The sequence below is a fragment of the Pongo abelii genome, chromosome 10 (genome assembly GCF_028885655.2).
Source record: "Pongo abelii isolate AG06213 chromosome 10, NHGRI_mPonAbe1-v2.0_pri, whole genome shotgun sequence".
Lineage (NCBI taxonomy): Eukaryota > Metazoa > Chordata > Mammalia > Primates > Hominidae > Pongo > Pongo abelii.
In genome coordinates this window covers 62,383,829-62,411,123 of record NC_071995.2, presented here as the reverse complement: position 1 = coordinate 62,411,123, position 27,295 = coordinate 62,383,829, and the positions used below count along the sequence as shown (strand labels likewise).

Sequence of the window (27,295 nt, the reverse complement as noted above, 5' to 3'; positions counted from 1 at the left end):
TTAGGTTCTATCTCTTGACTCATAACTACAATAAATATAAGATTAAAGTTTTACTACTTACCTCCTCTTCAATAGCAAATAATTTGACAATATTTTTGTGATTGAGTTTTTTCAACACTTCAAATTCTCTCATTTGAACATCCACTGGACGAAGGAAGCTTATGTTATTAAATACTTTGATAGCAAATAAATCACCAGTTTTCTTTAAAAAAAAAGAGATAAATGTTTTATTTATTCATAATATTGTAAAAGAGATTAAAAGGTAGCATTAGAACTCGCTATTACAACTTATTTTCTTACAGAACATCATGCATCTTTTAGGCACAGGGAATCTGTATGAGGATTCTTGACTTTTCTAAAAAGTTAAAATGAATCAATTAATTGCTCAACATTTCTTTCAAATTACACCTTTTGGAATTCAGAAATGGATATTTTCTTTCATATTATAAATAAAGCTTTCATGAGGATACAGTAGGGGCAAAAATAGTCACACATCAGAAGATAAAAGCCATAACAGTATCAAAAGCAAAATCATCTTTTAAAGACGAAATAGAAAGTGAAACTCATAAGGGCTTCTCCAAGGCCTAATAATTTTAAACTAATCAAAGCAGGACAGAGAGACTGAACACTACATTCCACCTATGAGATTTTTATTAAGAATATCAAAGTTATACAATTAACTTTTCAGAATTATTTTGTAGCTAGGACAATGTGGGGGAGGGGAGTGGGGAAAGCAGGAGTTGCAGAGCGAGGCTAAAGTAGACTTCCTGGTTGGTTTCTACCCCTGCTGCCCTGGGTTACTTTCTGCAACTCTACCTAGATGACCAGGGCAGGCTGTTCCTTCATAGACCCTCTCTAGAGGAGTAAAGGCATTTATTTCTTCTTCTCTACTGATGTACCACAGCATCCCACTCTCACTCTTGCATGACCTAGATCACACACAAAATTACAAAGCACAGCTGTAGTTGGGAGGGAATCTTAGAGGTTCAAAACACATGCTTACATTTCAGGTAAACATCATATTCATATGTTCTTCTTATTAACCTTCCTTTAAGATTGTCTTTCAGACCCTCCCACTTCCTTCCAGTCACTCTAATGAGCAGGCCTCTCCCTCGTGGCCAGTCTTGAGTTTAGCCTTACATTTTCCCCCATTTATCCAAGGTTGAACTTCCCTAAAGCAAGCAGGAAAATCCTTTTCTCTTTGAGCTTGGGGTTCAAGCACATTTCATGGCTAAAGACATTTCATGGCTCTCTGTCAGGACCTCTGTACTGTTCCTGCTTTGGAGCCCTCTTTATACTTTCCTCAGATTCACCACTTAGAGCCATCACCCTCCTCTCTCACTCCAGAATCACATGATCCTTAAGGCCATTTAACTGCTTCATCATCCTATGTGATTCCCCTCACCCTGGTCATGCAAAATACACAAATTGATATATATTCTTTCTAGAGGAAAATGAAAGATGAAAGAGCCAATGACCATTTTCACGCATATGAAAAGAGAAGAATTTAACTATAGTTTCACTGTTTTTCCCTTAGTTCCGCAAGGGTTAAGACACTGCCAAATCTATGTATCACCCAACAGAGTGATTTTTCTTAAGCTGAGACAGGCCTCAAACTCAGTCTAAAACTAGGAGAATCCTAACAGAGGAGCAAGCAGGGAAAATAATGCAATTTTGCAATATACCCACTGACCTCATGGTCATTATTTTCCAAACTTGTATAGACTACATCATGCCTGCAAGATTATCGGGATACAGGTGGAAACGTACCATTTTCCCTTTATTCACATACACAGTCATCTATTATTCACTAAGTCAAAGTGTATACAAATAATAGAGATCCATATATATATATATATATATATGTATATATGTATATATCCATATGTGCAGATCAACACATCCTTCAAGTCTCTTCCCTTCAACTTCACCATGGTAATCCCACACATATACACACACCCACACTCATACATTAGTAACTAAAAGCAATTTAATAAAAAAGAGATTAAGTAGATAATATACTTTGAATAACAAGTAATAAATGTAAGAATTTGGTCATTCTAAGAAATAATATAAAAGGGCTAATATCATGGTAAAAGTCCTTTAAATAGCTAAAGGGAAGCAGGATTTTTTGTAGGATATAGTCCTAAACAGTTGAAACTGCTGTCATTAAGAACAAACATGGTTTCTCAAAGCACATCCCTAGGAAAACTATTGGGGACTAAATACTAGACTGGGCCTTGGCAATCTTTCTCGTGTGTATGTGTGTGTTTAGTAGAGACAGGGTTTTGCCATGTTGCCCAGGCTGGTCTCAAAACTCCTGGACACAGGCAATCTACCTGCCTTGGCCTCCGAAAGTGCTGGGATTATAGGTGTGAGCCACCACGCTCGACTTCACAATCTTTTAATTAATTCTTATACTTCTGAAATTCTCATTTTAGATTTCCACACTATAATGGGTAAAGTACATATTTGTTTCCTTTGGAGAACTCTAGGTTGTCTTGGGGTAGTCTAATCAGTCCTCATTCATTCACTTATTCTTTCATTCAGCAAACATTTACAGAGTGCATACTATGTGTAGTCACTTACATGAAGGACACTGAGTATCTAAGCAAGGAAAGAGGAGCAGGATATGTGACGTATCTTCTAGTGCCAGGTCCTTTCAATATGTCTCATCCAGTCTCTATCACTATTGACTATCTCTCATCCCATCAGCTTACAATTTACTTCCTTTCTAATCAATCTTGCTACTAAACTCGAAACTGTGTCCAGTTAATGTGCAGTATACCTAACTGCACATTAGCTATAGCAATATTCACTAGGTCTGCCATAGTGCCTGACACATACCAAGTGATTATTAAAAGTTTGTTAATTTGGACTATAGGAAGATAAGATGATCAGATGTGTTCTCAATGCTAAATTCTGAGGCACTAGTCATTTTCTCCTCGGCATAAAACAAAAGCAATTTCTAGGACGGGGTACCCAGGATTGATCACAAGTAATCTGAATAAGAATCCAGAGCTTGTGGATAATTCTAGATACAGGGGGAGGAAAGCTGAAAGTTGTCTGTATGGTACTTCTGATTCATTCTCTATGAGCCATAAAGGGTGTTTATAGTCAATATTCTCTCCCCAGAGGAAACATCCCCTCCCCCATGTACGCTTATCTCATCGTCACTGACAGAACTGACTGGTAGTCTCAAGAATACAGGAAAAGAGGAAGCAATTCCTCTCTACTAAAACATTTAGGGCCCTATTTCTGAAAATAAGGATTTAGGAAGCTCCAAACATCATTTAGCTCAAAACAAATTCATAGCACTGAAAAATTCGTTATTATTTGTATTGTAAATGAACTTTGTACTCCATTTTTCCAGCTTCTTTCTCAGAATAGACTCCATTTTTCCAGCTTTTTCCCAGAATAGAAAGTTTAATTATCTTCAATTTCTTCATTTTAAATTATTTTAACTATTTTTAATTTCATCCTCCACATTGAATCTAACACAAAATCCTTTTTTTTTTTTTTTTAATGGAGTCTCACTCTGTCACCCAGGCTGGAGTGCAGTGGCGCTATCTTGGCTCACTGCAGCCTCCGCCTCCTGGGTTCACGCCATTCTCCTGCCTCAGCCTCCCGAGTAGCTGGGACTACAGGTGCCCGCCACCATGCCTGGCTAATTTTTTTTGTATTTTTAGTAGAGACGGGGTTTCACCGTGTTAGCCAGGATGGTCTCAATCTCCTGACCTCGTGATCCACCTGCCTCGGCCTCCCAAAGTGCTGCAATTACAGGCTTGAGCCACCGCGCCCGGCCCCTTTTTGGTTCTTGAAGTGCCTCTGGGAATAATCTTTTTATTTTATTCCCACTTCCACTACCAGGTTCTGATTACCTTATACCAAAATATGGTCTTTTCAACCTGGGCTCCTTGTTGAGAATCTCATTTTACTCCAATCTACTTTGTAGGATGCTGTTTTAGTGGGGGCACTTACCCTTACCAGAGCCTATCAGAAACACCTGTGAGTTCCCCTCCCACTACACATCTGCCTCCCTACCAACCAAAATACCACATCAAATGCTACCTCAACTCATTACACTGAACTTCTGTCAGTGAAATCACTCTCTACCATTGGGGAGTTGGGCTGGGGAAAGCATCAAAAGGTACAACACTAATCTTTCCCAGTCCATTTTCAACCAATCTGTTTTCCTCCACTCACTAACACTTAACCTGTGCCACCACTGGGTAGATATGTTCACTGCCTGACACAGCTATGCCTTAAATGACCACAAAAATCATTAAAACAATTTCTTCAAAGGGATCAAAATCACCAAGTCACACACTTTAGTGTCAACATGCATCTTAGAACAAAATACATACAGTGATAAAAGGTCTTCAAAAGTTTTCTCTGTACCCACCTTATGTCTTCCACGAAAGACATTTGCAGTAGCTCCTTGGCCTAAAATATCAGATAAAAGCCACAGATGATTAGAAGTGCTCTGCATCTTGGCTGGATCAGGTAATCCTCTTGTTATACTAAGAGAAAAAAAAATTTGCAACTATGTTTTAAGGGAGTAACATAGCTAAGAAACAAATGTTAGCTGTTTTTAGTCTCAAGTAAGATCACCCATTATCTGTTACTGACATAAAGTGTATAAACAGTTCAATATAAATATCTTAAGTTTCAAAGTATTTTCAAGTCATAAGTTGCTAACTGATATGGTATGAACAAGTCAAAATATGAACCATTATGATTCAAGTTAGATTTTCCTCTGGAGAGACGGATCTGAATGTTCAGTTCTAGCCAATGTAGATTTTTACTTTCAACTTTTTAATCAATATCACTTTCTGTGCTTAACTCTTTGGTGTTACCTTGTCTGTTTTCATTCGTCTAAAATTCTGCAGGGATGACTAAAATTTGACACAATGGTATAAATGGATTATTAAGAGTACCTTTAAGTTGCAGATTAAAGCAAGATGCCATTTTCCCCATGACCTTCATTTTGTTTACATTTTTCCCCTGTAAGTTAGTATACACTACACATACTATAATAAAATACAATAATATGACAAAAAAAAAATCTAAGTTTCAGCTGGGAGCAGTGGCTCACGCCTATAATCCCAGCACTTTGGGAGGCCGAGGCAGGCAGACCACCTGAGGCCAGGAGTTTGAGACCACCTTGGCTAACATGGCAAAACCCCGTCTCCACAAAAAATACAAAAATTAGCTGGGCATGGTGGCAAGTGCCTGTATCCCAGCTACTCGGGAGGCTGCGACAGGAGAATAACTTGAACCCGGAAGCAGAGGCTGCAGTGAGCCGAGATCGTGCCACCCCATTCCAGCCTGGGTGACAGAGTAAGGCTCCATCTCAAAAAAAAAAAAAAAGAAAAAAAAATCTGGCCGGGCGCGGTGTCTCACGCCTGTAATCTCAGCACTTTGGGAGGCCGAGGCGGGCGGATCACGAGGTCAGAAGATCGAGACCATCCTGGCTAACATGGGGAAACCCCGTCTCTACTAAAAATACAAAAAAATTAGCCGGGCGTGGTGGCGGGCGCCTGTAGTCCCAGCTACTCAGGAGGCTGAGGCAGGAGAATGGCGGGAACCCGGGAGGCGGAGCTTGCAGTGAGCCGAGATCGCGCCACTGCACTCCAGGCTGGGGGACAGACCGAGACTCTGTCTCAAAAAAAAAGATCTAAGTTTCTAGCAATATTCAAGGCTAAAATGCTGTATGAGCTTTGAAAAAAAAAAACATTAACCAATGACATACATTCAATTTAATTCACTTATCACAGGGCTGAAAGAAACATCTATTTCTCAGTCGGGTACAGTGGCTCATGCCTGTAATCCCAGCACTCTGGGAGGCCGAGGCGGGCGGATCACAAGGTCAGGAGTTGGAGACCAGCCTGGCCAATATGGAGAAACCCCGTCTCTACTAAAAATACAAAAAAATTAGCCAGGCGAGGTGGCGCATGCCTGTAATCCCAGCTACTCGGCAGGCTGAGGCAGAAGAATTGCTTGAACCCGGGAGGCAGAGGTTGCAGTGAGCTGAGATCGCGTCACTGCACTCCAGCCTGGGTGACAGAGCGAGACTCCATCTCAAAAAGAAACAAAAACAAACAAAAACAACACCTATTTCTCTTCTAATTTTGTCTTTGTTAATGAGAGTGATACTGTTACTTACCTCCTTCAAATGTTTTGAAAGATTAATTTATGACATAATTTAAGGTGTTTTAAAATAAAGAAAAGTAATAATGTACAATATAACAAATATAGAAAAAAGTACTTTGTTTCCTTCAGAGCAGGGAAACACTAATGAAAACAAATGTTGCCATTGCATAATATTCCCATAAGCTAAAATGTTATCTACACAATCTACACAGAACCTGACAAACATAAAGGAAAGGTGCAAAAATTATTATTCCTGAAAAGTTACGAACTCTTCTGAAATTAATTTAAGGATAGTTTCTCCAACCTCCATGTATAAATATATAAACGTACCAAGTAGCCTGTATTATCAAGTCTTTAATACTGAAAAGCTATGGATCTATCAAGATATACAAAGTATCCAAGCTCCACATTGGACTAAAATTGATGTATGCTAACATAACATAAACACTAGTCCCACTATGCCCCCTTAAACCTGCTGTACTGTCATTAAAACATGGATTTTAATATCCCTCCACAGTAAGTTAAAGCAAAAAGCAGTATGCTAGACTAGGTATTCTGTGATGAATTAATGACCACCAATATCCCCAAGTTGGGTTAGGAATATGCAGAATGGTCAGGGGTCTCAATTTTACCAATCACTGATATAGCAGGATATTTGTATATAATTTTACTACCCATCTAATTTAGATAAACTTTATATACGACTATTGGAAATAAGCAATAAAAATAAGATTCCCTTTTCACAAATAAGGAATATACATTTGTCAGTCATTACATTTCACTCACGATACAATAACACACGTCTCAACTATCTAACGAAAAACCTTCCCTAATCAATGTAACTGTAAATGGCAAATAGTACCATTAGGTACCTATACGTATGTACCTTCAGGATAATAAGAAAAATATTTATCAGCTAAGATATCTGTTCTCTATGCAGACACAAAACTATGGTTTCTATTTAACAGTAATCACAATAGTGGTCAGGGGAAATGTCTTTTGAAACTATCTTCCAATAACTCCACAATAACATGCTAAAACATGACTCAGCACACCCACAACGTGCTTGCCATATAAATCTTCCCAAATTTTTGACAAGCATATAAGCAGGCACTCAACAAGTATGTTGCTGATTATGCCGTCTTCAGCCTACTTCCTTATACCGTCCAAAACGAAAGTTACTATTTGTTGAGGGATGAAAACAGGTTTGACGACATGGCCTATGGACAAAGTTCCAGGATTTCTAAACTCTACCCCTATGTGATTCATACACTGGGGGTTTCATAGTGGAAAAGACCAGTCTTTGGTTATACATTTGGCAATTACTTGGGAGTTGTTTTGAGGCCACCTACTAAAAATTCCTGGGATAGAGATTACAAATTAAACCCATAAGCCAGGTAGACGAGGAGCAAGGAAACGTCTGGGAATTCGTATTTCATCGGCATATATTTAAAACATCTTATGCTTCTAGTTTCCGGTGTGAGTCAACCTCTGCGAACTGAACATCACTAAAACTCTAAGGAAACGTCTCTTTTTAATCCTCTGAAAAATCAATGCATTTAAAAACTGCCCGTTGTGTCGACGCACGGAAAGAGGGTAGAAAACAGCTTGTCTAACTCCAAGGGAGAGGTGCCCCTGCCTCCCCGGGCAGCCAGGGCCCAGGCCCGGTAACGGAGTCGTCCTCTTAATGCCCAAAGCCGCCGGACGGGATGCAGGTCGAGGACCGGCCGCGCGGCGAGGAGCGGGGATGCAGGGAACAGGGCCCGCGTGACCATTCCACCGGCTACGGCCGCCCCTGACACACACCCCAGAGGCAGTGTCCACGCAGCCGGAGTCCTGGATGGCTTGGCCTCGGGTCGTGCTGGGCTTCTCGGTGCGCCCGCCCCCGCTCCCGCTCTGACTCAGCATCCCAGCCTCCCACAGAGGGCGGGAGCGCTCCCCGCCGGGCGGCGCAGGCCTGACCGACCGCGCCCCGCGCCGCCTTGGCCCCTCAGCCCGCGGCCGTCTCACTTACCCAGCCGGGTCTCCGCCGCGCCACCGCCGGCGGGCTCCCGCGGCCTCCTCGAGCCCCAGGACACTTCCGGCTTCGCAAGCCCTGGCCGGGGGCCACGTGACCGACGGCCGGCGCGCCGGTGCGGGTGCGCGTGCGCACGCCTATGGCCCGTCCGGTAGCCACCACAGCCGCGGCGGCAACTGCCGAGTCGGCTTCCGCGGCCACGGTAATGAGGGGGATATCTGGAGACACACCCCGTCCACTGTTGCCCTCGCCCTTTACTCTAAAGGGGAAGTGAGGAGCCCTGAGCAGCGAACACAGTAATTGGGATTCCCGCAACTGCAAATCCCGCCCCTACCCCGAGCGCCGGCCGACAGTAGGGCGGACCGACGCTGAGCAAGGGATTACATCCCAAGATTTGCAGGTGTGCAGAACGTGGGACACGTGGGGGGCAGGCACAGACGGCCGGCAGAGCTGGGAGGGATGGATTCTATGTTTTAAGGGCCCACTTTGGCAGCAGTGGAGCCAGATTATCGTCTCGCAGTAATTCAGACTTTACATTCTTTTTTTCATTTTCCCATCACCCAGAAAGACGTTAAATTCTTAAATGTAAATATGTTCATTTAATTCCCTCTCGGTATTTTGGAAAACGGCCGTATTGGAGTATCTAACTCTAAACTTAAGAATTTAAGAACTAAAACTTAAATACTAAAATTAGGTCCTGCAATATTCGTGCAGTCAAAATCTCAAGCCGCTATTCCTCATAAGGAATAGCTTTCTGAAGGGGTCCCTTCTGCCCACGGACAGCAAAACAGGCCTTTCTCAACATGAGGGAGCAGAGACCGCTGCTAATCTAGGGCTAAATTTCTGAGTGGAGGGGAAGAGGAAGATGGTGTTTCCCAGAGTAGTACTACAGCAAACACGAATGAATGGGAAGTCATGCGGCGTGGCTCAGAGGCTTTTGAATGTAACAGACCTAGGGTTGCTGTCTCGGCTGCCAATTACTGACTTAAAAGCTAGTTTGTTACCTCTCTAAGCCTCAGTTTTATCAAATGCACAATGGAGATAACAAAAGTCCACTCTAATGAGTTCTTACAAAGCAAGTTACTTTATTAGCATTTTAAACAATGTATAAGTGATGGAATCATTCTAACAACACATCTATTCACTGCTTACAATTCCAACTAATTTCAGTTCTTTGATATCTAATGACAAGTTCCTTCCACCAGTAAAACCCACAGCTCAAAGTTGTGGGAGTGATTAACTGAGCCACAGGCCTTCATTCACGTTTACCACATTAAAATACCACACAATGTTTTCTTATAAGGTCAACCACCTGGGAACCAATTAACATTAGCATTAAGATTTAAACTGTTAGGCACAGGGCTAAATCAGGCATTATATAAAACCTTGTGGTTCCCTAGTCAAGTCACACAAATCCCCAAATATTTCAGCTTGTAACAGTTTTGTCCTTCCTCTCTTGAGACAATTATTTGGGTACTTGCTTTTGGAAATAAGGTAATTCATGATGGAAGTTTCCTAGCTGTGATGGTGCTCTAGGCAACTTCAGAGAATGAAGATAGAAGTTATGCATGATTATATAACATGAGGAGTTTAATTTTTATTACACACTCAATTTCCATGCCCTGATTTCTCTTAGCTCTATAAACACATGTAAATCTTCTGCAGAGCTTTAAAGAGCTCTGAAAGGGAAAACATCTTTCCATATATGGAATTGATAGCATAGTAAGGCCACGTGCAGTGGCTTATACCTGTAATCCCAACATTGTGAGGCCAGTGGGAGGATTGCTTGAGGCCAGGAGTTTGAGACCAGACTGGGTAACACAGCGAGACCCTGTCTCTACCCCCCAAAAAAAGTAGCTGGGTGTGGTGGTGCACACCTGTAATCACAGCTAGTCCGGATGCTGAGGCAGGAGGATTGGTAGAGTATGGGAGAAGTTACAGTGAGCTATGATGTCACCACTGCACTCCAGCCTGGGTGACAGACTGATCTCTATTCAAAAAAAAAAAAGTATAGTGATACACTATTAATTCCATATATGCTAATATGAGATAGCATCCATATAAACTATCAAGTCTTTATGTGCCAACTACTGTAATAAGTCTTTTCAAGTTTAACTCATTGAATTCATAATGAGTTTTGAGGTAGCTACCATTATTTCCCCCATTTTACAAATAGGGAAACTGAGGCTGGGAGACATTATTTAACTTGCCCAAAGTTCTAAAACCAGTTACTGGCAGAACTGGTATTTGAACCTACTTAATCTGATTCTAGAGCCTGTGCTATATAAACTCTTACCCACTATGCTATGCTATTCATTAGTATCCGTTTAACAATTACTACTATTGCAATAGCTGCAATTATCACTCCTATAGTACAGGGGAACCTATCAAAGAAACACTCAGCTTTCACTTATGTATTTCTGAAACATTTTTTATTAAAGTATAAGGTGCATTTCACTGATTTATTTTTATAACTGTCAATTTAGTTAAGTATTTTTATTATATGATGTAAGAAAAATGTTTGAAATGTCTTCTGGAATTAACTGGAACAAAATAAATGTACAAAATTTAGAATAGAATTTTACAGAGTTTATAGGCCTCTGAAACCCATTCATGAGGCCAGAGGGCAAAACAAACCTTTCCTGAACATCTCAATTGGGCTTTTAGAATTTAAACGTAAATGTCTATACGAATTCTGCTGCTCAGTTTTGTCCCTCCTCTCTTCTTTCCAGTGATACTACTGATAACTATTATTTTTCCTTTTGCTTTTCTCAAGTAGCCATGAAAAAAAATGGAGGAAGGCAGGGGTAAGTACTTCTAGTAATTAAATGTCAGTTACCATTTACAAACATAATAAACACATAGGTATACTATAGGTATACTGTGTTCTAAATACATCCAATAAAAGAGTTAGAAAATAAATTGGGATTTTAAATTCTTTTTTTTTTTGAGAGAGTCTTACTCTCTCCCCCAGGCTGGTGTGCAGTGGCACAAGCTCAGCTCACTGCAACCTCTGCCTTCTGGGTTCAAGCGATTCTCCTGCCTCAGCCTCCTGAGTAGCTGGGATTACAAGCGTGCACCATCACACCTGGCTAACTGTTGTATTTTTAGTAGAGATGGGGTTTCACCATGTTGGCCAGGCTAGTCTCGAACTCCTGACCTCAAGTGATCCACCTGCCTTGGCCTCCCAAAGTCCTGGGATTACAGTCGTGAGCCACCACGCCCAGCCTGGAATTTTAAATTCTATCAACAGATTCACATAGGCTTTTTCTAGTCCATTTAAAAAAAAAAGACTCTCATATAACAACTAAGTTGCATGTTACCTTTGAGGAGTGAGGTTAAATGAATTAAAGCATCCACACACTCATATTTGTAAACCTTTAAATGGGAAATTAGGGAGAGATTAAGATGAGAAAACAAAACTAAAGTATTTATAATAATTCCAGAAAAGACTTGGTAGATTTCACTACGTAAAATTTATTTTTTTATATATATATATAAAAAAAAGTATAACACTGGAGGCTAAAACCATTCTCTTTTGTAGAATACATATTGGCATTGAAACAGTTTAAAGAAATGAAATGGCTATCTACAAAAAGTTAGTTTTGATTGCTGTCTTCCCCTATACTTTATGTGTCTTCACACATAAAGAAAATTTTCAAACATTCTATATTCAGCAATTTTTAAAAAAGTACACTGTTTTCCACTGCTACGGTCTTTATAAAGGACTTGACTTAAAATTTCAAATAAAAAAGAATTAAGGTTCTAGGATAACTTGTGTCTTTTAAGAGCATCTTTATACAGAACAATTTGGACCGGCATGCAGGCAACTTCTTTTGTTGTTACATACCTGTATTAGGAAAATTACACCCATTTTACAGAAAAATCCCAAAACATATACTGCAATAAGCTCAAAACAACGTGAAAAAGACCAGTATGAATGGCACACAAAAATCGCCTCTTTATAAATTAACTGGAATTCATGATCATGAAGTAGGCACAGGGAAATCCAGTCCTCAGGGCTTCGCTCTCTGGAAGAACACCTGTAAATAAAGTATTAATGCAATCAATACTAATGTCAGAAGATATCACTTTCACCTGAAGAATGGCTCCAAGTATCTGAGTGCTAGCAATGTTCTTCTGTAACATTAGAACATTTCGCATGCCTTATATATCCATATGTAATCCAAGCTAAGAACTTTCTGTTCTGGATAATTTGATAAGTGTAGATATAACTTACGCTGACATCACCCAACTGGGGAAGTAGTGAAAATATGGTGTTATCTCTATGCTATGGAAATCAAGTGGTCAGAAGAAAACAAGCTCTTGACACCTTTTTACTGATTGGTACTATTTCAAAATTAACACTGGTAAATTAAATATTGAGGCCAGGCACGGTGGCTCACGCCTGTAATCCCAGCACTTTGGGAGGCCGAGGCGGGCGGATCACCTGAAGTTGGGAGTTTGAGATCAGCCTGACCAACATGGAGAAACCCAGTCTCTACTCAAAATAGAAAAAATTAGCCAGGTGTGGTGGCACATGCCTGTAATCCCAGCTACTCGGGAGGCCGAGGCAGGAGAATCACTTGAACCTGGGAGGCAGAGGTTGTGGTGAGCCAAGATCGTGCCATTGCACTCCAGCCTGGGCAACAACAGCGAAACTCCGTCTCAAAAAAAAAAATTAAATATTGAGGAGGAAACAAGTCAAAGCTAAACACAGCAGTTCTAACTCTGTAAGGAATTTACTATTTATTTGATGATTCAAAAGTACTTCCAAGTCAAAATTTGAGACTACAAAGGAGTTGGCTAGAGGCTGTGCTAGGCATGGCCTAGTACTACACACTGCCATCCATAGCAGGTCAGGTGAGCACCAGACATAATTCAGTGTTCTTCAGTAAGGACAATGATATGGTTTGACCCTGTGTCCCCACGCAGATCTCATCTTGTAGCTCCCATAATGCCTATGTGTTGTGGGAAGGACCAGGTGGGAGATGATTGAATCATGGGGGCAGGTCTTTCCCATGTTGTTTTCCTGATAGTAAATGGGTCTCACAAGATCTGATGGTTTTAAAAATGGGAGTCTCCCTGCACAAGCTCTCTCTTTGCCTGCTGCCATCCACATAAGATGTGACCTGCTCCTCCTTGCCTTCCAACATGATTGTGAGGCCTCCCCTGCCATGTGGAACTGTAAGTCCAATAAAGCTATTTTGTAAATTGCCCAGTCTCGGGTACGTCTTTATCAGCAGCATGAAAATGGACTAATACAGACAAGAACAGTATTGATAGTGCCCTAGTACCTAGGAGATTCATTTAATAGATAATCTACTGACTATGTGCAGGGAAAAGAATGATCACTATATAGGCAAAAGAAAACCTTACAAGGAGGCTGTGCTTAAGGCAAACTTAGAAAAATGGGTACAGTTCATACAGAAGTTGGGCTGCTAGTAAGGCAGGGTTTTTGAAGAACTACAAGAACAGTAAAGACCATTTCTGCCAGAAAAAACAGAAAGGTAGTCTCAGGTCAGAATATGAAAAAAAAAATTAAGTGCCAAACTGAGAAACATGAATTTGTTCAGGAAGGTTATGAGGAAGGCGAATAAAGGACAGTTTGAAGTTTTCAAACACATCAGCCTGGCTAGAACAAGAGAAGAGAGATCAGAGGAAGATAACATCAGTCTACACCAGAGCAGAAGAGAGAGAAGATGAGGAAAGAATCTGCAAGATCTGAGGATCAATCAGATGTGAAGGGAGGAGTGAGCACAAAAGAATGAAATTCATTTTTTCCAACTAGAATAACAATGCTAACACTGAGATAATTATGATCACTAAGATAATGTCATCACTGAAGAGAAGTTGGGCCCAGAAGGAAGACTTTTATAAATGCTATGCAGATAAATAACCACATCTTGAGAACAAGCCTTCTACAGGGTACCTAGATCTACTGTTACAGACACCTCTAACAGATAGTGAGGATTGAGTCCTTAAATTCAGTTTGACTGATCGGTTATTTAACAGGGGTTACTCCTGTAGGCACTTTGCTTTTTTATGGGAGGATGGCGAAGGGGAGGGTTCCCAATGATAAACAAAAACAAGCCCTCAATATTCTTCCACACAAACTCTCTGAGATGTTGAAGCTGACAAACTACAACTAAGAAAAAACTGACAAGGGAAGATGTTAGAACCACAGTCAAAGGATGGCACACTTAAATTATTTACTGCGCAAAGCCCTTTGACTTACAAATTCTACTGAATGTCTTTGCCAAAAGAACCAGGTGATACACTAAGTTACCTGCTACTGAATTTAATATAGTGCTTTGTCTTCAAATTATTTGAGTGAAGATAATAAAAAATAATTCATCTTGGCACACTGTAACTTTATGTCTAGATCATGAGCTCCTTATGGGGAGGGAAAATTACTCATCGTTGCATTTGCAGCCATTACTGTAGTACTTGGTACATAAAAAGCAGTCATTATGTATAAAATGAATGATTACCTAGGTAAGACCAAGACAGTTTCATCTCATGAACTTAATTATAACTATGAATACCAAATAAACATGTGACACTTTTTGTTGATTTACAGAGTTAAAAAAAAAAAAAATCAGTAATTTCATAAATGTAAAAGGAGGCTTGATGGCCCAAATCTGAGGATTCTCCTTTTTGTCTGTTTTACAGTTCAAATGTTTCAAAATAGGATATAAGCAAATATCTCATCCTTCTGTTTTTATATTTGTAGCCCCTTCTTTTCAACTTAATTCGGACAACTGCTCTTGAACATTTCTTATTCTCCTAATCCCTCCAGTTTCTATTTAATTACATCATGAAACTGTAAAAGAAAACTGGCATTTTCTCACCAATATACTCAAAGGTGTACACATTCAGTGTGCTTACCTAACTTATGCTTTTTCAAGAGCTTAGTTAAAAGGGACTTCACATAAACATCTATAATTGCAGGTATGTATTCTCTCTTGGCTCTCAAACATTACCTAATTGTATGAAGATATGTGAGCTTCACAAATACCTACCTTTAAGTAATTTTTAAAAACTTTAGCATCAGGCTGCTGAAGCGCTTGACAAAACTCCTGTGGGGTGGGGAAAAGAGGGAGAAAAAGAACAAATGTATTTATATTAAATCCATTGTAATTCATATCCAGTTTTTTTTTTTTAATTTTTTTTTTTTTAAGAGATGGTCTTGCTCTGTCATCTAGGCTGAAGTACAGTGGTGTGATCATAGCTCACTGTAGCCTCCGACTCCTAGGCTCAAGGGACACTCCCACCTTTGCCTCCCAAGAAGCTGGAATTACAGGCGTAAGTCACTGTGCCCAGCTTTTTTTTTTTTAAAAAGCTGTAGTTAAAAACACTTAAAACTTATCACCTTAACCACTTTTACATGTACAGTACAGTAAGCATTAACTACATGCACACTGTTGTACAACAGGTTTCTAGAACTTTTGCATCTTGCAAAACAAGCTTGCTTTCTGCCTCTTAACTGAAGAACTCTCCATTTTCCCCTACTCCAGCCCCTGGCAACCACCACTTTCTGCTTTGGTAAGTCTACTTTAGATATCTCAAAGAAATGGAATCATATAGCATTGTCTTTTAATAACTGCCTTATTTCATTTAGTATAATGTCCTCTAGGTTCATCCACATTATAGCATATGACAGGATTATTTTATAAATCAGGCTTAATATTCTATTGTATGTATATACCATATTTTGTTTATCCATTTATCTGTCAAAGGAATTTAAGGTTGCTTCAAATTCATAGTATTTAACTTGTCAAGATCAATTCAAACAGTATCTCACCACAAGAGGTTTATAGCATTTTCAAATGTTAGTACTTGTCAAACAGGCTGCTTTCACTTTTGAGAACATAGCTCTCCTAGACAAGGTGGATTCATGCCTGAGAGGAGTGAATGGGACAAAAACTACATTGCTACGGCTGCTCTCATCTAGTAAGAGGGATAACCAAACAGAGCTAGACCAAAAGAAAAGAGAATTCTAATAGAGAATATTCTGCAAAATATGTTGTCAGACATAAGGCATATGAAAAAGGGAAAACTGAGGTTCCTTATCTTTCATAATGAATTACTAAATAGAAAAATAATTTTGTTTCATTTAGCAATCTGGAAGATTAGCTGTAAACTGACTGGTCTAAGTTCTACTTTTGATGAGCACTAAGATCACAAGAATAGTAATTTATTATTTTCATTAAAATATGAGTTTACTTACATATCAAATGATAACCAAGAAAGTCATTAATATCTCTAAAGTTAAAGGTGGTATACTGTGAAATAAAAGATCACAAATTCATTAAAAATGAGTTAAACTCATTTTTTAAACTCACGTGAGACCTACTTTATTTTTGAAAAAACAGCATTATAAAAACTTCAAAAAAACACCATTGAGGCTGGGCACAGTAGCTCATGCCTGTAATCCCAGCACTTTGGGAGGTCAAAGTGGCTGGATCACTTGAGGTCTGGAGTTCAAGACCAGCCTGGCCAACATGGTGGAACCCTATCTCCGCCAAAAATACAAAAATTAGTCAGGTGTGGTGGCATGCGCCTGTAGTCCCAGCTACTTGGGAGGTTGAGGTGGAAGAATTGCTTGAACCCGGGAGGCAGAGGTTGCGGTGAGCCAAGATCGTACCACTGCACACTAGCCTGGGCGACAGAGTCAGGACCCTGTCTCAAAATAAAAACAAAAAACAAAAAAACACCATTGAAAGACAGCTGTGTTCATGGACTGAAGACTTAATATTGTTAATTTTAGTCCTCGCTACCCAAAGCAATCTGCCGAGAAGTGGTGTCTGCTGTTCTCTTACCTCTCTTTGGTGTCTGACTGCCACCACCTGTGAAGGGGCCCTTACCCTTCTGCAGTACCCAGACCAGGGTGATGTAGTAGTGTTCAGGGACTTGGTGAAGGTCATAACAGTGAATTATAACACACATGGGGAGCTGGGTGACAGTGCCAGGAAATTTGTATTTTTCAACATACCTCAAATCCAAAAAAAAAAAAACAAAAAAAAACCCTTGGATGGGGCACGGTGGCTCACGCCTGTAATCCCAGCACTTTGGGAAGCCGAGGTAGGTGGATCACGAGGTCAGGAGTTGGAGACCAGCCTGCTGGCCAAGATGGTGAAACCCTGTCTCTACTAAAAATACAAAAATTAGCTGGGTGCAGTGGCGGGCGCCTATAATCCCGGCTACTCAGGAGGCTGAGGCAGGAGAATCGCTTGAACCCAGGAGGCGGAGGTTGCAATGAGCCGAGATCGCGCCACTGCACTCTAGCCTGGGCAACAGAGCAAGACTAGAGGAAGACTCCATCTCAAACAAACAAACAAAAAACCCTTGGATGCAGATCATGATGTTTAAGAACACAATACCATTATCCTTCCTACAATTCTATTTATATTATGAAGAGCAGGTCCTGGTGGATATAGAGATCAAGATGAATAAGGAGATCATGGAACACATCAAAAAAATCGTGGGGAAGAATGAGGACACAAGAAAGGAGAGCAGGAGAAAAAGTAGCTCTCTCACCCAGCTCATTTTGGCCTTCCAAGTAGTTCTGATGGGAATCTACCTGTGAAGTTAAAGGGCAGGTGCCCTATCCGGGCCTAGTGGTATTACCCAAGGAGAAGACAGGGAAGTACAAAGCAACACTGAAAGCCAGTGCCTAGCAGTAAGGTCCAAGGCCACTACGGGCTAGGGTAATTGATATGGGGTTACCTTGGTCACACAAAAGCCCCTGGTTCTGGACAGGTGCGGTGGCTCATGCCTGTAATACCAGCACTTTGGGAGGCCAAGGCCGGCGGATCACTTGAGGTCAGGAGTTCAAGACCCGCCTGGCCAACGTGGTGACCCCACGTGGTCTCTACTAGAGACCTTGGTCTTTAGTAGAGACCAACGTGGTCTCTACTAAAAATACAAAAATTAGGCGTGTGTGGTGGGCACCTGTAATCCTAACTACTTGGGAGGCTGAGGCTGGAGAATTGCTTGAACCCGGGAAGCAGAGGTTACAGTGAGCAGAGATTGTGCCATTGCACTCCAGCCTGGGTGACAGAGCAAGACTGTCTCAAAAAAAAGAAAGAAAAAGATGACGACTCTGGAAATGTCTTTGCAATAAAAGGGTCCCCCCGCCCCGCCACTTTACACATTATGTAAAATGACACAGGGGAAAACTCTTTCCCTGAAACTGAGCTGCTAAATGAATATCCCTGTTCCATCAGGTCAACAAAATGCTTCTTAATGGCCAGGCAAGGTGGCTCATGCCTGTAATCCCGGGACTTTAGGAGGCCAAGGTTGGAAGATCACTGAGGTTAGGAGTTTGAGACCAGCCTGGTCTCTACTAAAAAAAAAAACAAAAACAAAAATTAGCTAGGCATGGTGGTGCCTGCCTGTAATCCCAGCTACTCAGGAAGCTGAGCCACCAGAATCACTTGAACCTGGGAGGCGGAGGTTGCTTGCAGTGAGCCAAGATCGTGCCTCTGCACTCCAGCCTGGGCACTAAAGCGAGACTCCATCTCAAAAAAATAAAAATAAATTTAAAAAATTTTAAAAAGCTTCTTAATCATTCCAAAAACAAAAAACAAAGTGACGTACAGATTCAAGACAATCCGTATAAAAGTTCCAAGAGCATATTTTATAGAAATAGAAAAAACAACACTAGAATTTACATGGAATCACAAAAGGCCCTGAGTAGCCAAAACAATCCAGAGAAAGAGCAAAGCTGGATGTACCACACTTCCAGATTTCAAAATATATTTTAATATTACAGTGTGAAAACAGTATGGTACTAGCAAAAGACAGACATATATCCTAGCTACTTGGGAGGCAGAGGCAGAAGGATTCTTTGAGTCCAGGAGTTTGTGGTTGCTGTGAGCTATGATGGTGCCACTGCACTTGAGTCTGGACAACAGAGTGAGACCCTCTCTCTTCTAAGACAGACATATAAACCAATGGAACAAAATAGAATTTGAAAATCAACTCCTGCATACAGTCAACTGATCTTCAACAAAGGTACTAAGAATACACAGTGGGGAAACAATAATCTCTTCAGCAATGGTGCTGGTAAAGCTGGGTATCTATGTGCAAAAGAAAACGAGACCCTTATCTTACACAAAAATCAACTCAATGTATTAAAGACTTTATATAAGTCTCCAAACTGCAAAACTAGAAAAAAAATAGGAGAAAAGCTTCAAGATGCTGGTCTCTGAAATGATTTCATTGATACCATGAAAAGCTACATTAGTGGGGCTACACTGAATTAAGAAGCTTCTGCACCATAAAGTAAGCAATCAACAGAGCAGAAAGGCAACCTCTGGAATAGCTAAAGAATGGGAGAAAATATTTGCAAACCATTTATCTGATAAGGGGTTAATTTCTAACATATAAAAAACTCCTTTAATTCAATAGCAAAAAACTTAATAACTTGATTAGAAAATGGGGTAAAGACTTGAATAGACTTCTCCAAACACAAATGGTTAACAGGTGTATGAAAAAAACACTCAAACATCACTAATCATAAGGGAAATGCAAATCAAAACCACAATGAGATATCACCTCACACCTGTTAGAATGGCTATTACAAAAAAACGAAAGACAGCAAGTGTTGGTGAGATTGTGGAAAAATTGGAACCCTGCTACACAACTGATGGAAATGCAAAATGGTGTGTAGCCACTATAGAAAATAGTAAGATGTTTCTTCAAAAAATTAAAAATAGAACTACCATATAATCCAGCAATCCCACTTCTGGGTATTTATCTAAAAGAATTGGAATCAGCATCTCAAAGACATATTAGCACTGCCATGTTAACTGTAGCATGTACAATGTGAAATAGCCCAAATGAATCTATCAGTGGATTAATGCATAAAGAAAATGTGATATATACATACAATGGCTGTTATTCAGCCTTAAAAAATTGGGAAATCCTGCCATATGTAACAACATGGATGAACCTAAAGGACATTGTGTGAAACAGCCAGTCACAAAAAGAGAGATAACTGTATGATTCCACTTATATTAGGTATCTAGAGTAGTCAAATTCACAGAATCAGAGAGTAGAATGGTAGTTTCCAGGAGATGGGGGCTGTGGGAAATGGGAATTGCTAATCAATGGGTATAGTCTTAGTTATGCAAGATGAATATGTTCTAGAGATCCACCTATATTTTATAGGTACATCACTGTCCCTATAATTAATAATACTGTGTTGTGCACGTAAAAATTGTTAAGATGGTGTATATCTCATATAAGTGTTCTTAAAATAAAAACACTATTGATGAAGAAACAAATTTCGGAATCTACATAAGAGATTGTAATTCTAGTTTTAATCAAGTTTGATACTTCATTAACTCCATGTACTACTGGACAAGAAATCTGGAAAATTATATGCCAAGAAACAATATGATACAAATGACTTCTTAAAAGTATAAGGTAACTTTCCAGACACTTTCCTTAAAATAGTTTCAGATTTACAGATTAAGCATTGATAAGCTTGGTGTACACACAATGAACTACCTGGCACAAAGCTTCAGAACTCTGCTGTGGTCCCCTTCAGCAGTCTGGAAAAGCCTATTAGGCTCCTTTAGAATGTTTTTTTAAAAAAATGCATAAAACATAATACATAGGATTATGATAGAAGCCAATTATACTGAATAATGGTTATCAAACTAAAGTATGGTAGAACAGTAACGACTTATTAACTCATTGGGTAACAAGGTGTAGTGATATTACTTAGTAACTCATAATTTCAAAATGGTGATAAGCACAAACAGTATTTTGAGATACTGGCAACAACTTATATAATATGAAAATATTTTTGATTTCTGCTAGCGACAGTGTCACAGGCAAGGCTGCTACTACTGTGATCTCTCACCTACACAACGGTAAGAAATAGCTCTTACCTGAATGATTTCTGGAGCTACTTGCAAGGAGGGCAGGTATTCTTGTTGAAGATACTGAACACATTCTGGGCCCTGAAGATTAAAAGATACTTACAACTATTTTCTTGCTTGACATCAATAAGCTTAAAAAGAATTGGAACAATACACGTACACTTTAAAGGCAATATAGTATTGTGCTTAAGAACACAGACTCGAGAGCCAGACTGCCTTGGTTTGAAGCCTGGCTCTGGCAACTTTTTTTTAAATTATACTTTAAGTTCTGGGTTACATGTGTAGAACGTGCAGTTTTGTTACATAGGTATACATGTGCCCTGGTGGTTTGCTGCACTTGGGCAAGTTACTTAACCTCTCTGAGCCTCGGTTTCTCCATCTGAAAAATAAGGTTCTTGGCCAGGTGCAGTGGCTCATGCCTGTAATCCCAGCACTTTGGGAGGAGGAGATGGGTGATCACTTGAGGTCAGGAGTTCGAGACCAGTGTGGCCAACATGGCGAAACCCTGTTTCTACCAAAAATACAAAAAAATTAGCTGGGCGTCATGGCGCATGCCTGTAATCCCAGCTACTCGGGAGGCTGAGGTAGGAGAATCACTTGAACCTGGCAGGCGTAGGCTGCAGTGAGCCGAGATTATGCCACTGCACTCCAGCCTGGGCGACAGAGCGAGACTCTGTCTCAAAAAAAAAAAAATCAAGGTATCTCTCCTCGATGTACTCTTCCTTGCACTAACACCTGGAATTCCTGTTTAACATTAGTGCTTCTGAATCAAAGGATTTATGTTTCCTCCTCCACCTTGGATCTAGGTCACAGTTTAATGACCCATCAGAGGAAACCTGTCTGTAACTGAGAGGCAGTAACCCTGCACTGTTTCCCAGATCCCTCCTACTTTCCTTCTGATCTTTTTCTTATGTCTACCCTATCTGTGCTTGCTTCCTATGCAATGTTCATCACTTTGTAACCTCACAGTTACCACTTTAAAAGAGTGTAGTTTTGTTTGTTTTGAATCAGGGAAAGTAAACTTAAACCTCAAGTCAGTCAAAAGAATGAGAAAAAAGAACAAGGAAGCAAAACTTTTTTTTGTTTTCTGAAGCAAAACACTTTAAAATATAATATTGTTTGACTCAATACTGTATGTTTAAATTAAGACTTCTATGGATAAAACAAATACTTCTGAAGTAGAAATACCATCCTTACTGTTTCCTTTCATCCTTCATCCACATCCACCTTGACTGTTTAGCATCCAAACAATGCCATCCAATCTCCTCTCTTGAGACTGTCTTCCCTTATCTTTTCATAATGCTCCTACCTCTGGTTCTGCTTTTTCATTTTGTTCTGTTTTTGTTTTTTGAGACAGTCTCGCTCGGTTGCCCAGGCTGGAGTGCAGTGCCACGATCTCAGCTCACTGCAACCTCACTTCCTGGGTTCAAGCGATTCTTGTGCCTCAGCCTGCCAAGTAGTTGGGATTACAGGCGTGCACCACCACACCTGACTATCTGGTTCTACTTCTACCTTTCTGTTGACTCTTGCTTGAGCCAAAGTTCTTTCTGTTCTGGTCTTAGAAAGTCTCAGTCATTCCTATGGCTTTACTTTGACTGAGGACTCCAAAATCAGTATTTAATCCTAACTGCTTCAGACCCATTGTTCCAAACACTTTCCCTCCTAAATTACAAACCCACTGCCTACTGACTTCCTGACTTTACACATGTAACACAAGGCTTTTATCTATCTAGTCTCATCTTATTTTTTAGCTATCACTTCTGCCTCTATACTTTAGCTAAACAGAAGTAAGTCTATAACTTCCCACCAAACCTACCATGCGACATCTAATCTAATCTGTCTTTGTACACCTACTTAACTTTGCCCAGAATGCCAGCTCCCTATTAGTCCCATCCATCTACATTTAAGGGCCATCAAAAATATCACCTCTTTCCTATAGCTTGCTTAGATTGCCCCCTCAGGCAAAACTGCCCATTCAGCTTTAGTTCCACAATATTTTATGTATCTCCACTAAAGTACTTAACCCACTGGAGTTTTTTATGTGTTGGTCTCCCTTGATTCTGAGCTCCCGAGTATCGGGGGATGCTTTATTTACCTTTATACAGTTCCCCTGCTGTCCCTAAACACATACCTACCCCACCCTAGCAGGTAGCAAGTATAGAAGAAATGCTGCTGAATTGAAAACACTTCAAGTCTCTATCAGAATCAAAAAATCAAATTCAAATGGGTGCACAGCTGAATGGAGACCACTAAGCAAAAGCTCATGTTCTTTTTAGGGGGTGAGGGCAACTACTGCTCTTTAGCTGGCTGTAGCTATGTGGCAATAACAGTCCTGTGCTGGCATTCTATGGCTTTGAGAGAGGCTGGAGGGAAGAATTTTTGGTTAAAAAAAAGTATCTGAGATTTTTAAATGTTGGCAACCAATTCCAGTTATTTACAAATACCCAGAATCAGCTGGGCATGGTGTAATACCAGCATTTTGGGAAGCCAAGGCAGGAGAAATGTTTGAGCCCAGGAGTTCAAGACCAGTCTAGGCACAATGGTGAGACCTGGTCTCTATAAAAACCGCAAAAATTAGCCAGGTGTGGTGGCGTGCGCCTGTACTCCCAGCTATTCAGGAGGCTGAAGTGGGAAGAGTACTTGAGCCTGGGAGGTGGGGTCTGCAATGAGCTGAGATCATGCCACTGCACTCCAGCCTGGGTAACACAGGGAGAACCTACCACAAAAAATAAAGTAAAATATATATTAAAAAAATAACTAAGGCTGGGCACAGTGGCTCACGCCTATAATCTCAGCACTTTTGGATGCCATGGTGGGCAGATCAACTTGAGGTCAGGAGTTCAATACCAGCCTGGCCAACATGGTGAAACCCCGTCTCTACAAGAAATATAAAAATTAGCCGGGTGTGGTAGCATGCACCTGTGTGGTCCCAGCTACTCTGGAGACTGAGATGGGAAGATCGGTTGAGCCTCCAGGAGGTGGAGGTTGCAGTGACCCCAGATTGTACCATTGCATTCCAACCTGAGTGACAAAGTGAGACCCTGTAAATAAATAAAAAATAGGCCGGGCGCAGTGGCTCACGCCTGTAATCCCAGCACTTTGGGAGGCCAAGGCAGGCGGATCACTTGAGGTCAGGAGTTCGAGACCACCCTGGCCAACATGGTGAAACCCTGTTTCTACTAACAATATAAAAATTAGCCGGGCATGGTGGCGGGTGCCTGTAATTCCAGCTACTCAGGAGGCTGAGGCAGGAGAATTGCTTGAATCTGGGAGGCAGAGGTCTCAGTGAGCCGAGATCATGACACTGCCCTCCAGCCTGGGCAACAAAAGCAAAACTCAGTCTCAAAAAAATAAATAAAAATAAAAATAAAATAAAAAATCTGGTAGTGAAGAAGCCTACAAGATCGTGAAAACTGAATTTTGAAATTCTGGCTAAGATTTTTCACATCCTTAGTCAAACCAAAACATGTTACCCAAAACATGAAGGACAATAAATGGATACTGCTACTTTCATTCATCCCCTTTCCCTACATCCAAAAAGTCAAAACAAAAGTTAAATTTTACACAAGATACATCTTTCAAGAACAAGATAATAATACCACATGTGAGATGAAAATGAAGGGGCATGGACTAAAAGGCTTACCCGTTTGAGATGAATTGTTTTCAGTGTCACTGCACACTCAGATAAAGCCTGTGAAAAACAAGTTTAAGAATTTCTATGTATTCAATTCTTGTTTAGTGATCCAGCTCTTCTCTTTACTACCCTGGCCACTGCCAGGGAAATTCAAATTCAAATAAATATTTCCAGAGAAATATTTAACTCCAGAGAAGGGATAGAGGAAGGAAAGGTAACAGGCAGGTGGACTAAGTGGGTTGAAGTAAAAAAAGAAAGAAAACAGAAAAATACAAACTGTTGCTTTAACGTAGTAAATTACAATTATGAAATCTGGCTTTTACCAGGTTGTGGGAAAGTGAGAAAGCGGAAATTGACATTAAGTATTGTGAAAATTAGATTTTGGGAAACTATCATACAAGGAGGATCAAGTTGCCATTTCATGCTCTTAATGATTAGGGAAAACCACTAGGTACAAGTTTTAGAATTAAAGTAGTAGTCGGAAACTAATACTCAAGCTGGAAAGAATGTTTGTCACATATGCCCTTTCACGGTCCTAGAAAAAGTCAGGTGTTAAAGTTGAAGGAGTAGAATTTGTAAAATTCAGCAGTAGCACTGGGATTCAATAAGAATTCATAAAAACTCCAGAAGGTATCATAAATCTTTAAAAAAAGAACCCTGATCTGAAATCACTAAATTAAAAAAAAAAATCAATGAAACATAATATAATCAACCTGGCATTAAAGAAGAAATTGGGAATATATGAGAGCTACACAAGGTAAACAAAGATTCCTAGGTGCTTACCAATACTGTTTGTGCATCTGCCAGGTCAAAGGTTTGTTTTAAAGGTGCTAGGAAACATGCGGGGACAATGTGCTTATAAACAAAATCAGCAAATCCCACTGGTCCATCTTTACCTCCTGTCAAGAGAATTCAAATTTTCATCTTATATATAAAAGTAAGTCAATTAATTCATCACCAGGGAAAACCAACTCCCAGTTTCTCTCTCTGTTAGGGCTACGTTCCATTTCATGTCTAAGAGTTTTATGGAAGAGTTTGGGAAATGAAGGTAAAGAAATAAAATTATCTTACCCCAGAGTTCTACCAACTTTGAGAGGATGATAAAACATGTTTTCTGGGCAATTGGATCTGGATATTCAACTGCTCCTTGGATAACAGTAACCAACACTCTTTCTACATTCTCTGCACCTGAGGAGAAAAACTTTAGTTTAAACGATTTCCAAAATTAACTAGGAAAGCAACCTGAAGTTCTCTTTTCATATACATTAGCAAGTCAAAAATCATTTACAGGTGGAATGGGAAAAATGAAGGGGGAAAAAAGCATTTACAGAGTTGCCCAAATCCCTTGATTTTTATTAACTGGGCACCTAAAGTTTAAACATTAAACACTGAAAAATCAGCTGGGCACGGTGGCTCCTGTCTATAATTCCAGCACTTTGCAAGGCCGAGGAAGATTGCTTGAGCCCAGGAGTTTGACCAGCCTGGGCAACATGGTGAGATCCCATCTCTACAAAAAATAAGCCCAGCATTGTGGCAACTGCCAATGGTCCTGGCTACTCAGGAGGTAGAGATGGGAGGATAGCCCAGGAGGTGGACGTTGCAATGAGTCGTGATGACACCACTGCACTCCAGCCTGGGCAACAGAGTGAGACCGTATCTCACAAATCAAATCAAATCAAATTAAATTAAAAAATAAAACAATGAAAAATCAGTTTGCCCCTGGTATCTTGTTCCCTAAATTTCCTATACAGAATTCTCTACACAAATCTGTACAGCTCCATTTATTTTATATTTCAAAATGGCAATTTTGCCATAAAGACTCAATTGTCAGGTCAATTCTGGTAAGTAACCATGTTATTTATATTGCTAAAGAACCAAATTAAAAAAATATTGCAGAAAGAAAAAGGAACAGAATACAAATTAATTTTAGGTGCTTTACATAAAAGCGATCGATTCCCACCCTGAAAACAATAAACTGTCTTCCCATGGGATAGCAAACTTCAAAATTTCTGTATTTACTTCAGTTTGCTCTTGGTCATATAGATGTACAACAGTGACACAGACTTAAGCAGACAAATTAGATATGGCATGTGTCCCCACCTTGATTTGCTATAACTTCGCTCATCCCACTGCCTGTGACTGTTTGCAGGAAAGCAAAGTAACTCCTCCGCAACATCTGCTTCTCTAAAGCAGCAGACTGGTCATTTTCTTCTGCTGGCCGGAGCAGCACTTCAAAAATTGCATGAAGCAGGGGCATGAACATCTGTTGTAAAAACGGGGATACCTGTATCTGAAGATAAACAATCATTACTTCGGAAATTAGTAACAATATTAATATACAACTTATAAAAAACTATTTCACATAAAGCCTTTCTTTTCTATTTAGGATGCATGCGTACATAATTCAGTTAGCAAATATCAATTTTAAGATAAAATCTATATAACATAAACATTACTAGGCCAGACGCAGTGGCTCACACCTGTAATCCCAGCACTTTGGGAGGCTAAGGCGGGTGAATCACCTGAGGTCAGGAGTTCAAGGCCAGTCTGCCCAACATGGTGAAACCCCATCTCTACTAAAAATACAAA

General features: G+C 40.1%; 2 protein-coding genes and 1 long non-coding RNA gene across 7 annotated transcripts in view; 1 reads left to right on the top strand and 2 right to left on the bottom strand.

Annotated features, from left to right (window-relative positions):
* The window catches only part of TBK1 (TANK binding kinase 1), a 50,178-nt gene extending 41,704 nt beyond the window's left edge, over positions 1 to 8,474 (bottom strand). For 2 of the 4 annotated variants that reach the window (XM_024256568.3, XM_063712181.1), the window contains exons 1-3: positions 8,171 to 8,253; positions 4,406 to 4,446; positions 62 to 202 (exon numbers count right to left, since the gene is read on the bottom strand). In XM_024256568.3, the coding sequence (XP_024112336.1) occupies positions 62 to 133 (72 nt within the window). In that variant the 5' untranslated portion in view covers positions 134 to 202; positions 4,406 to 4,446; positions 8,171 to 8,253. Of the gene's footprint in view, positions 1 to 61; positions 203 to 4,405; positions 4,524 to 8,170 lie in introns of all 4 variants that reach the window. The other 2 variants (XM_024256567.3, XM_054527355.2) reach the window with 2 other exon arrangements.
* LOC129049141 (uncharacterized) overlaps positions 8,324 to 27,295 on the top strand; it is a 37,659-nt gene continuing 18,687 nt past the window's right edge. Inside the window, exon 1 of the long non-coding RNA XR_008511965.2 lies at positions 8,324 to 8,573. This is a non-coding gene — a long non-coding RNA (uncharacterized LOC129049141). The remainder of the gene's footprint in view (positions 8,574 to 27,295) is intronic.
* The window catches only part of XPOT (exportin for tRNA), a 44,267-nt gene continuing 28,602 nt past the window's right edge, over positions 11,631 to 27,295 (bottom strand). Inside the window, 7 exon segments of one of the 2 annotated variants that reach the window (NM_001132357.1) lie at positions 11,633 to 12,216; positions 15,199 to 15,255; positions 21,082 to 21,153; positions 24,716 to 24,763; positions 25,490 to 25,605; positions 25,778 to 25,894; positions 26,807 to 26,996. In NM_001132357.1, the coding sequence (NP_001125829.1) occupies positions 12,190 to 12,216; positions 15,199 to 15,255; positions 21,082 to 21,153; positions 24,716 to 24,763; positions 25,490 to 25,605; positions 25,778 to 25,894; positions 26,807 to 26,996 (627 nt within the window). In that variant the 3' untranslated portion in view covers positions 11,633 to 12,189. 2 annotated transcript variants of the gene reach the window in all.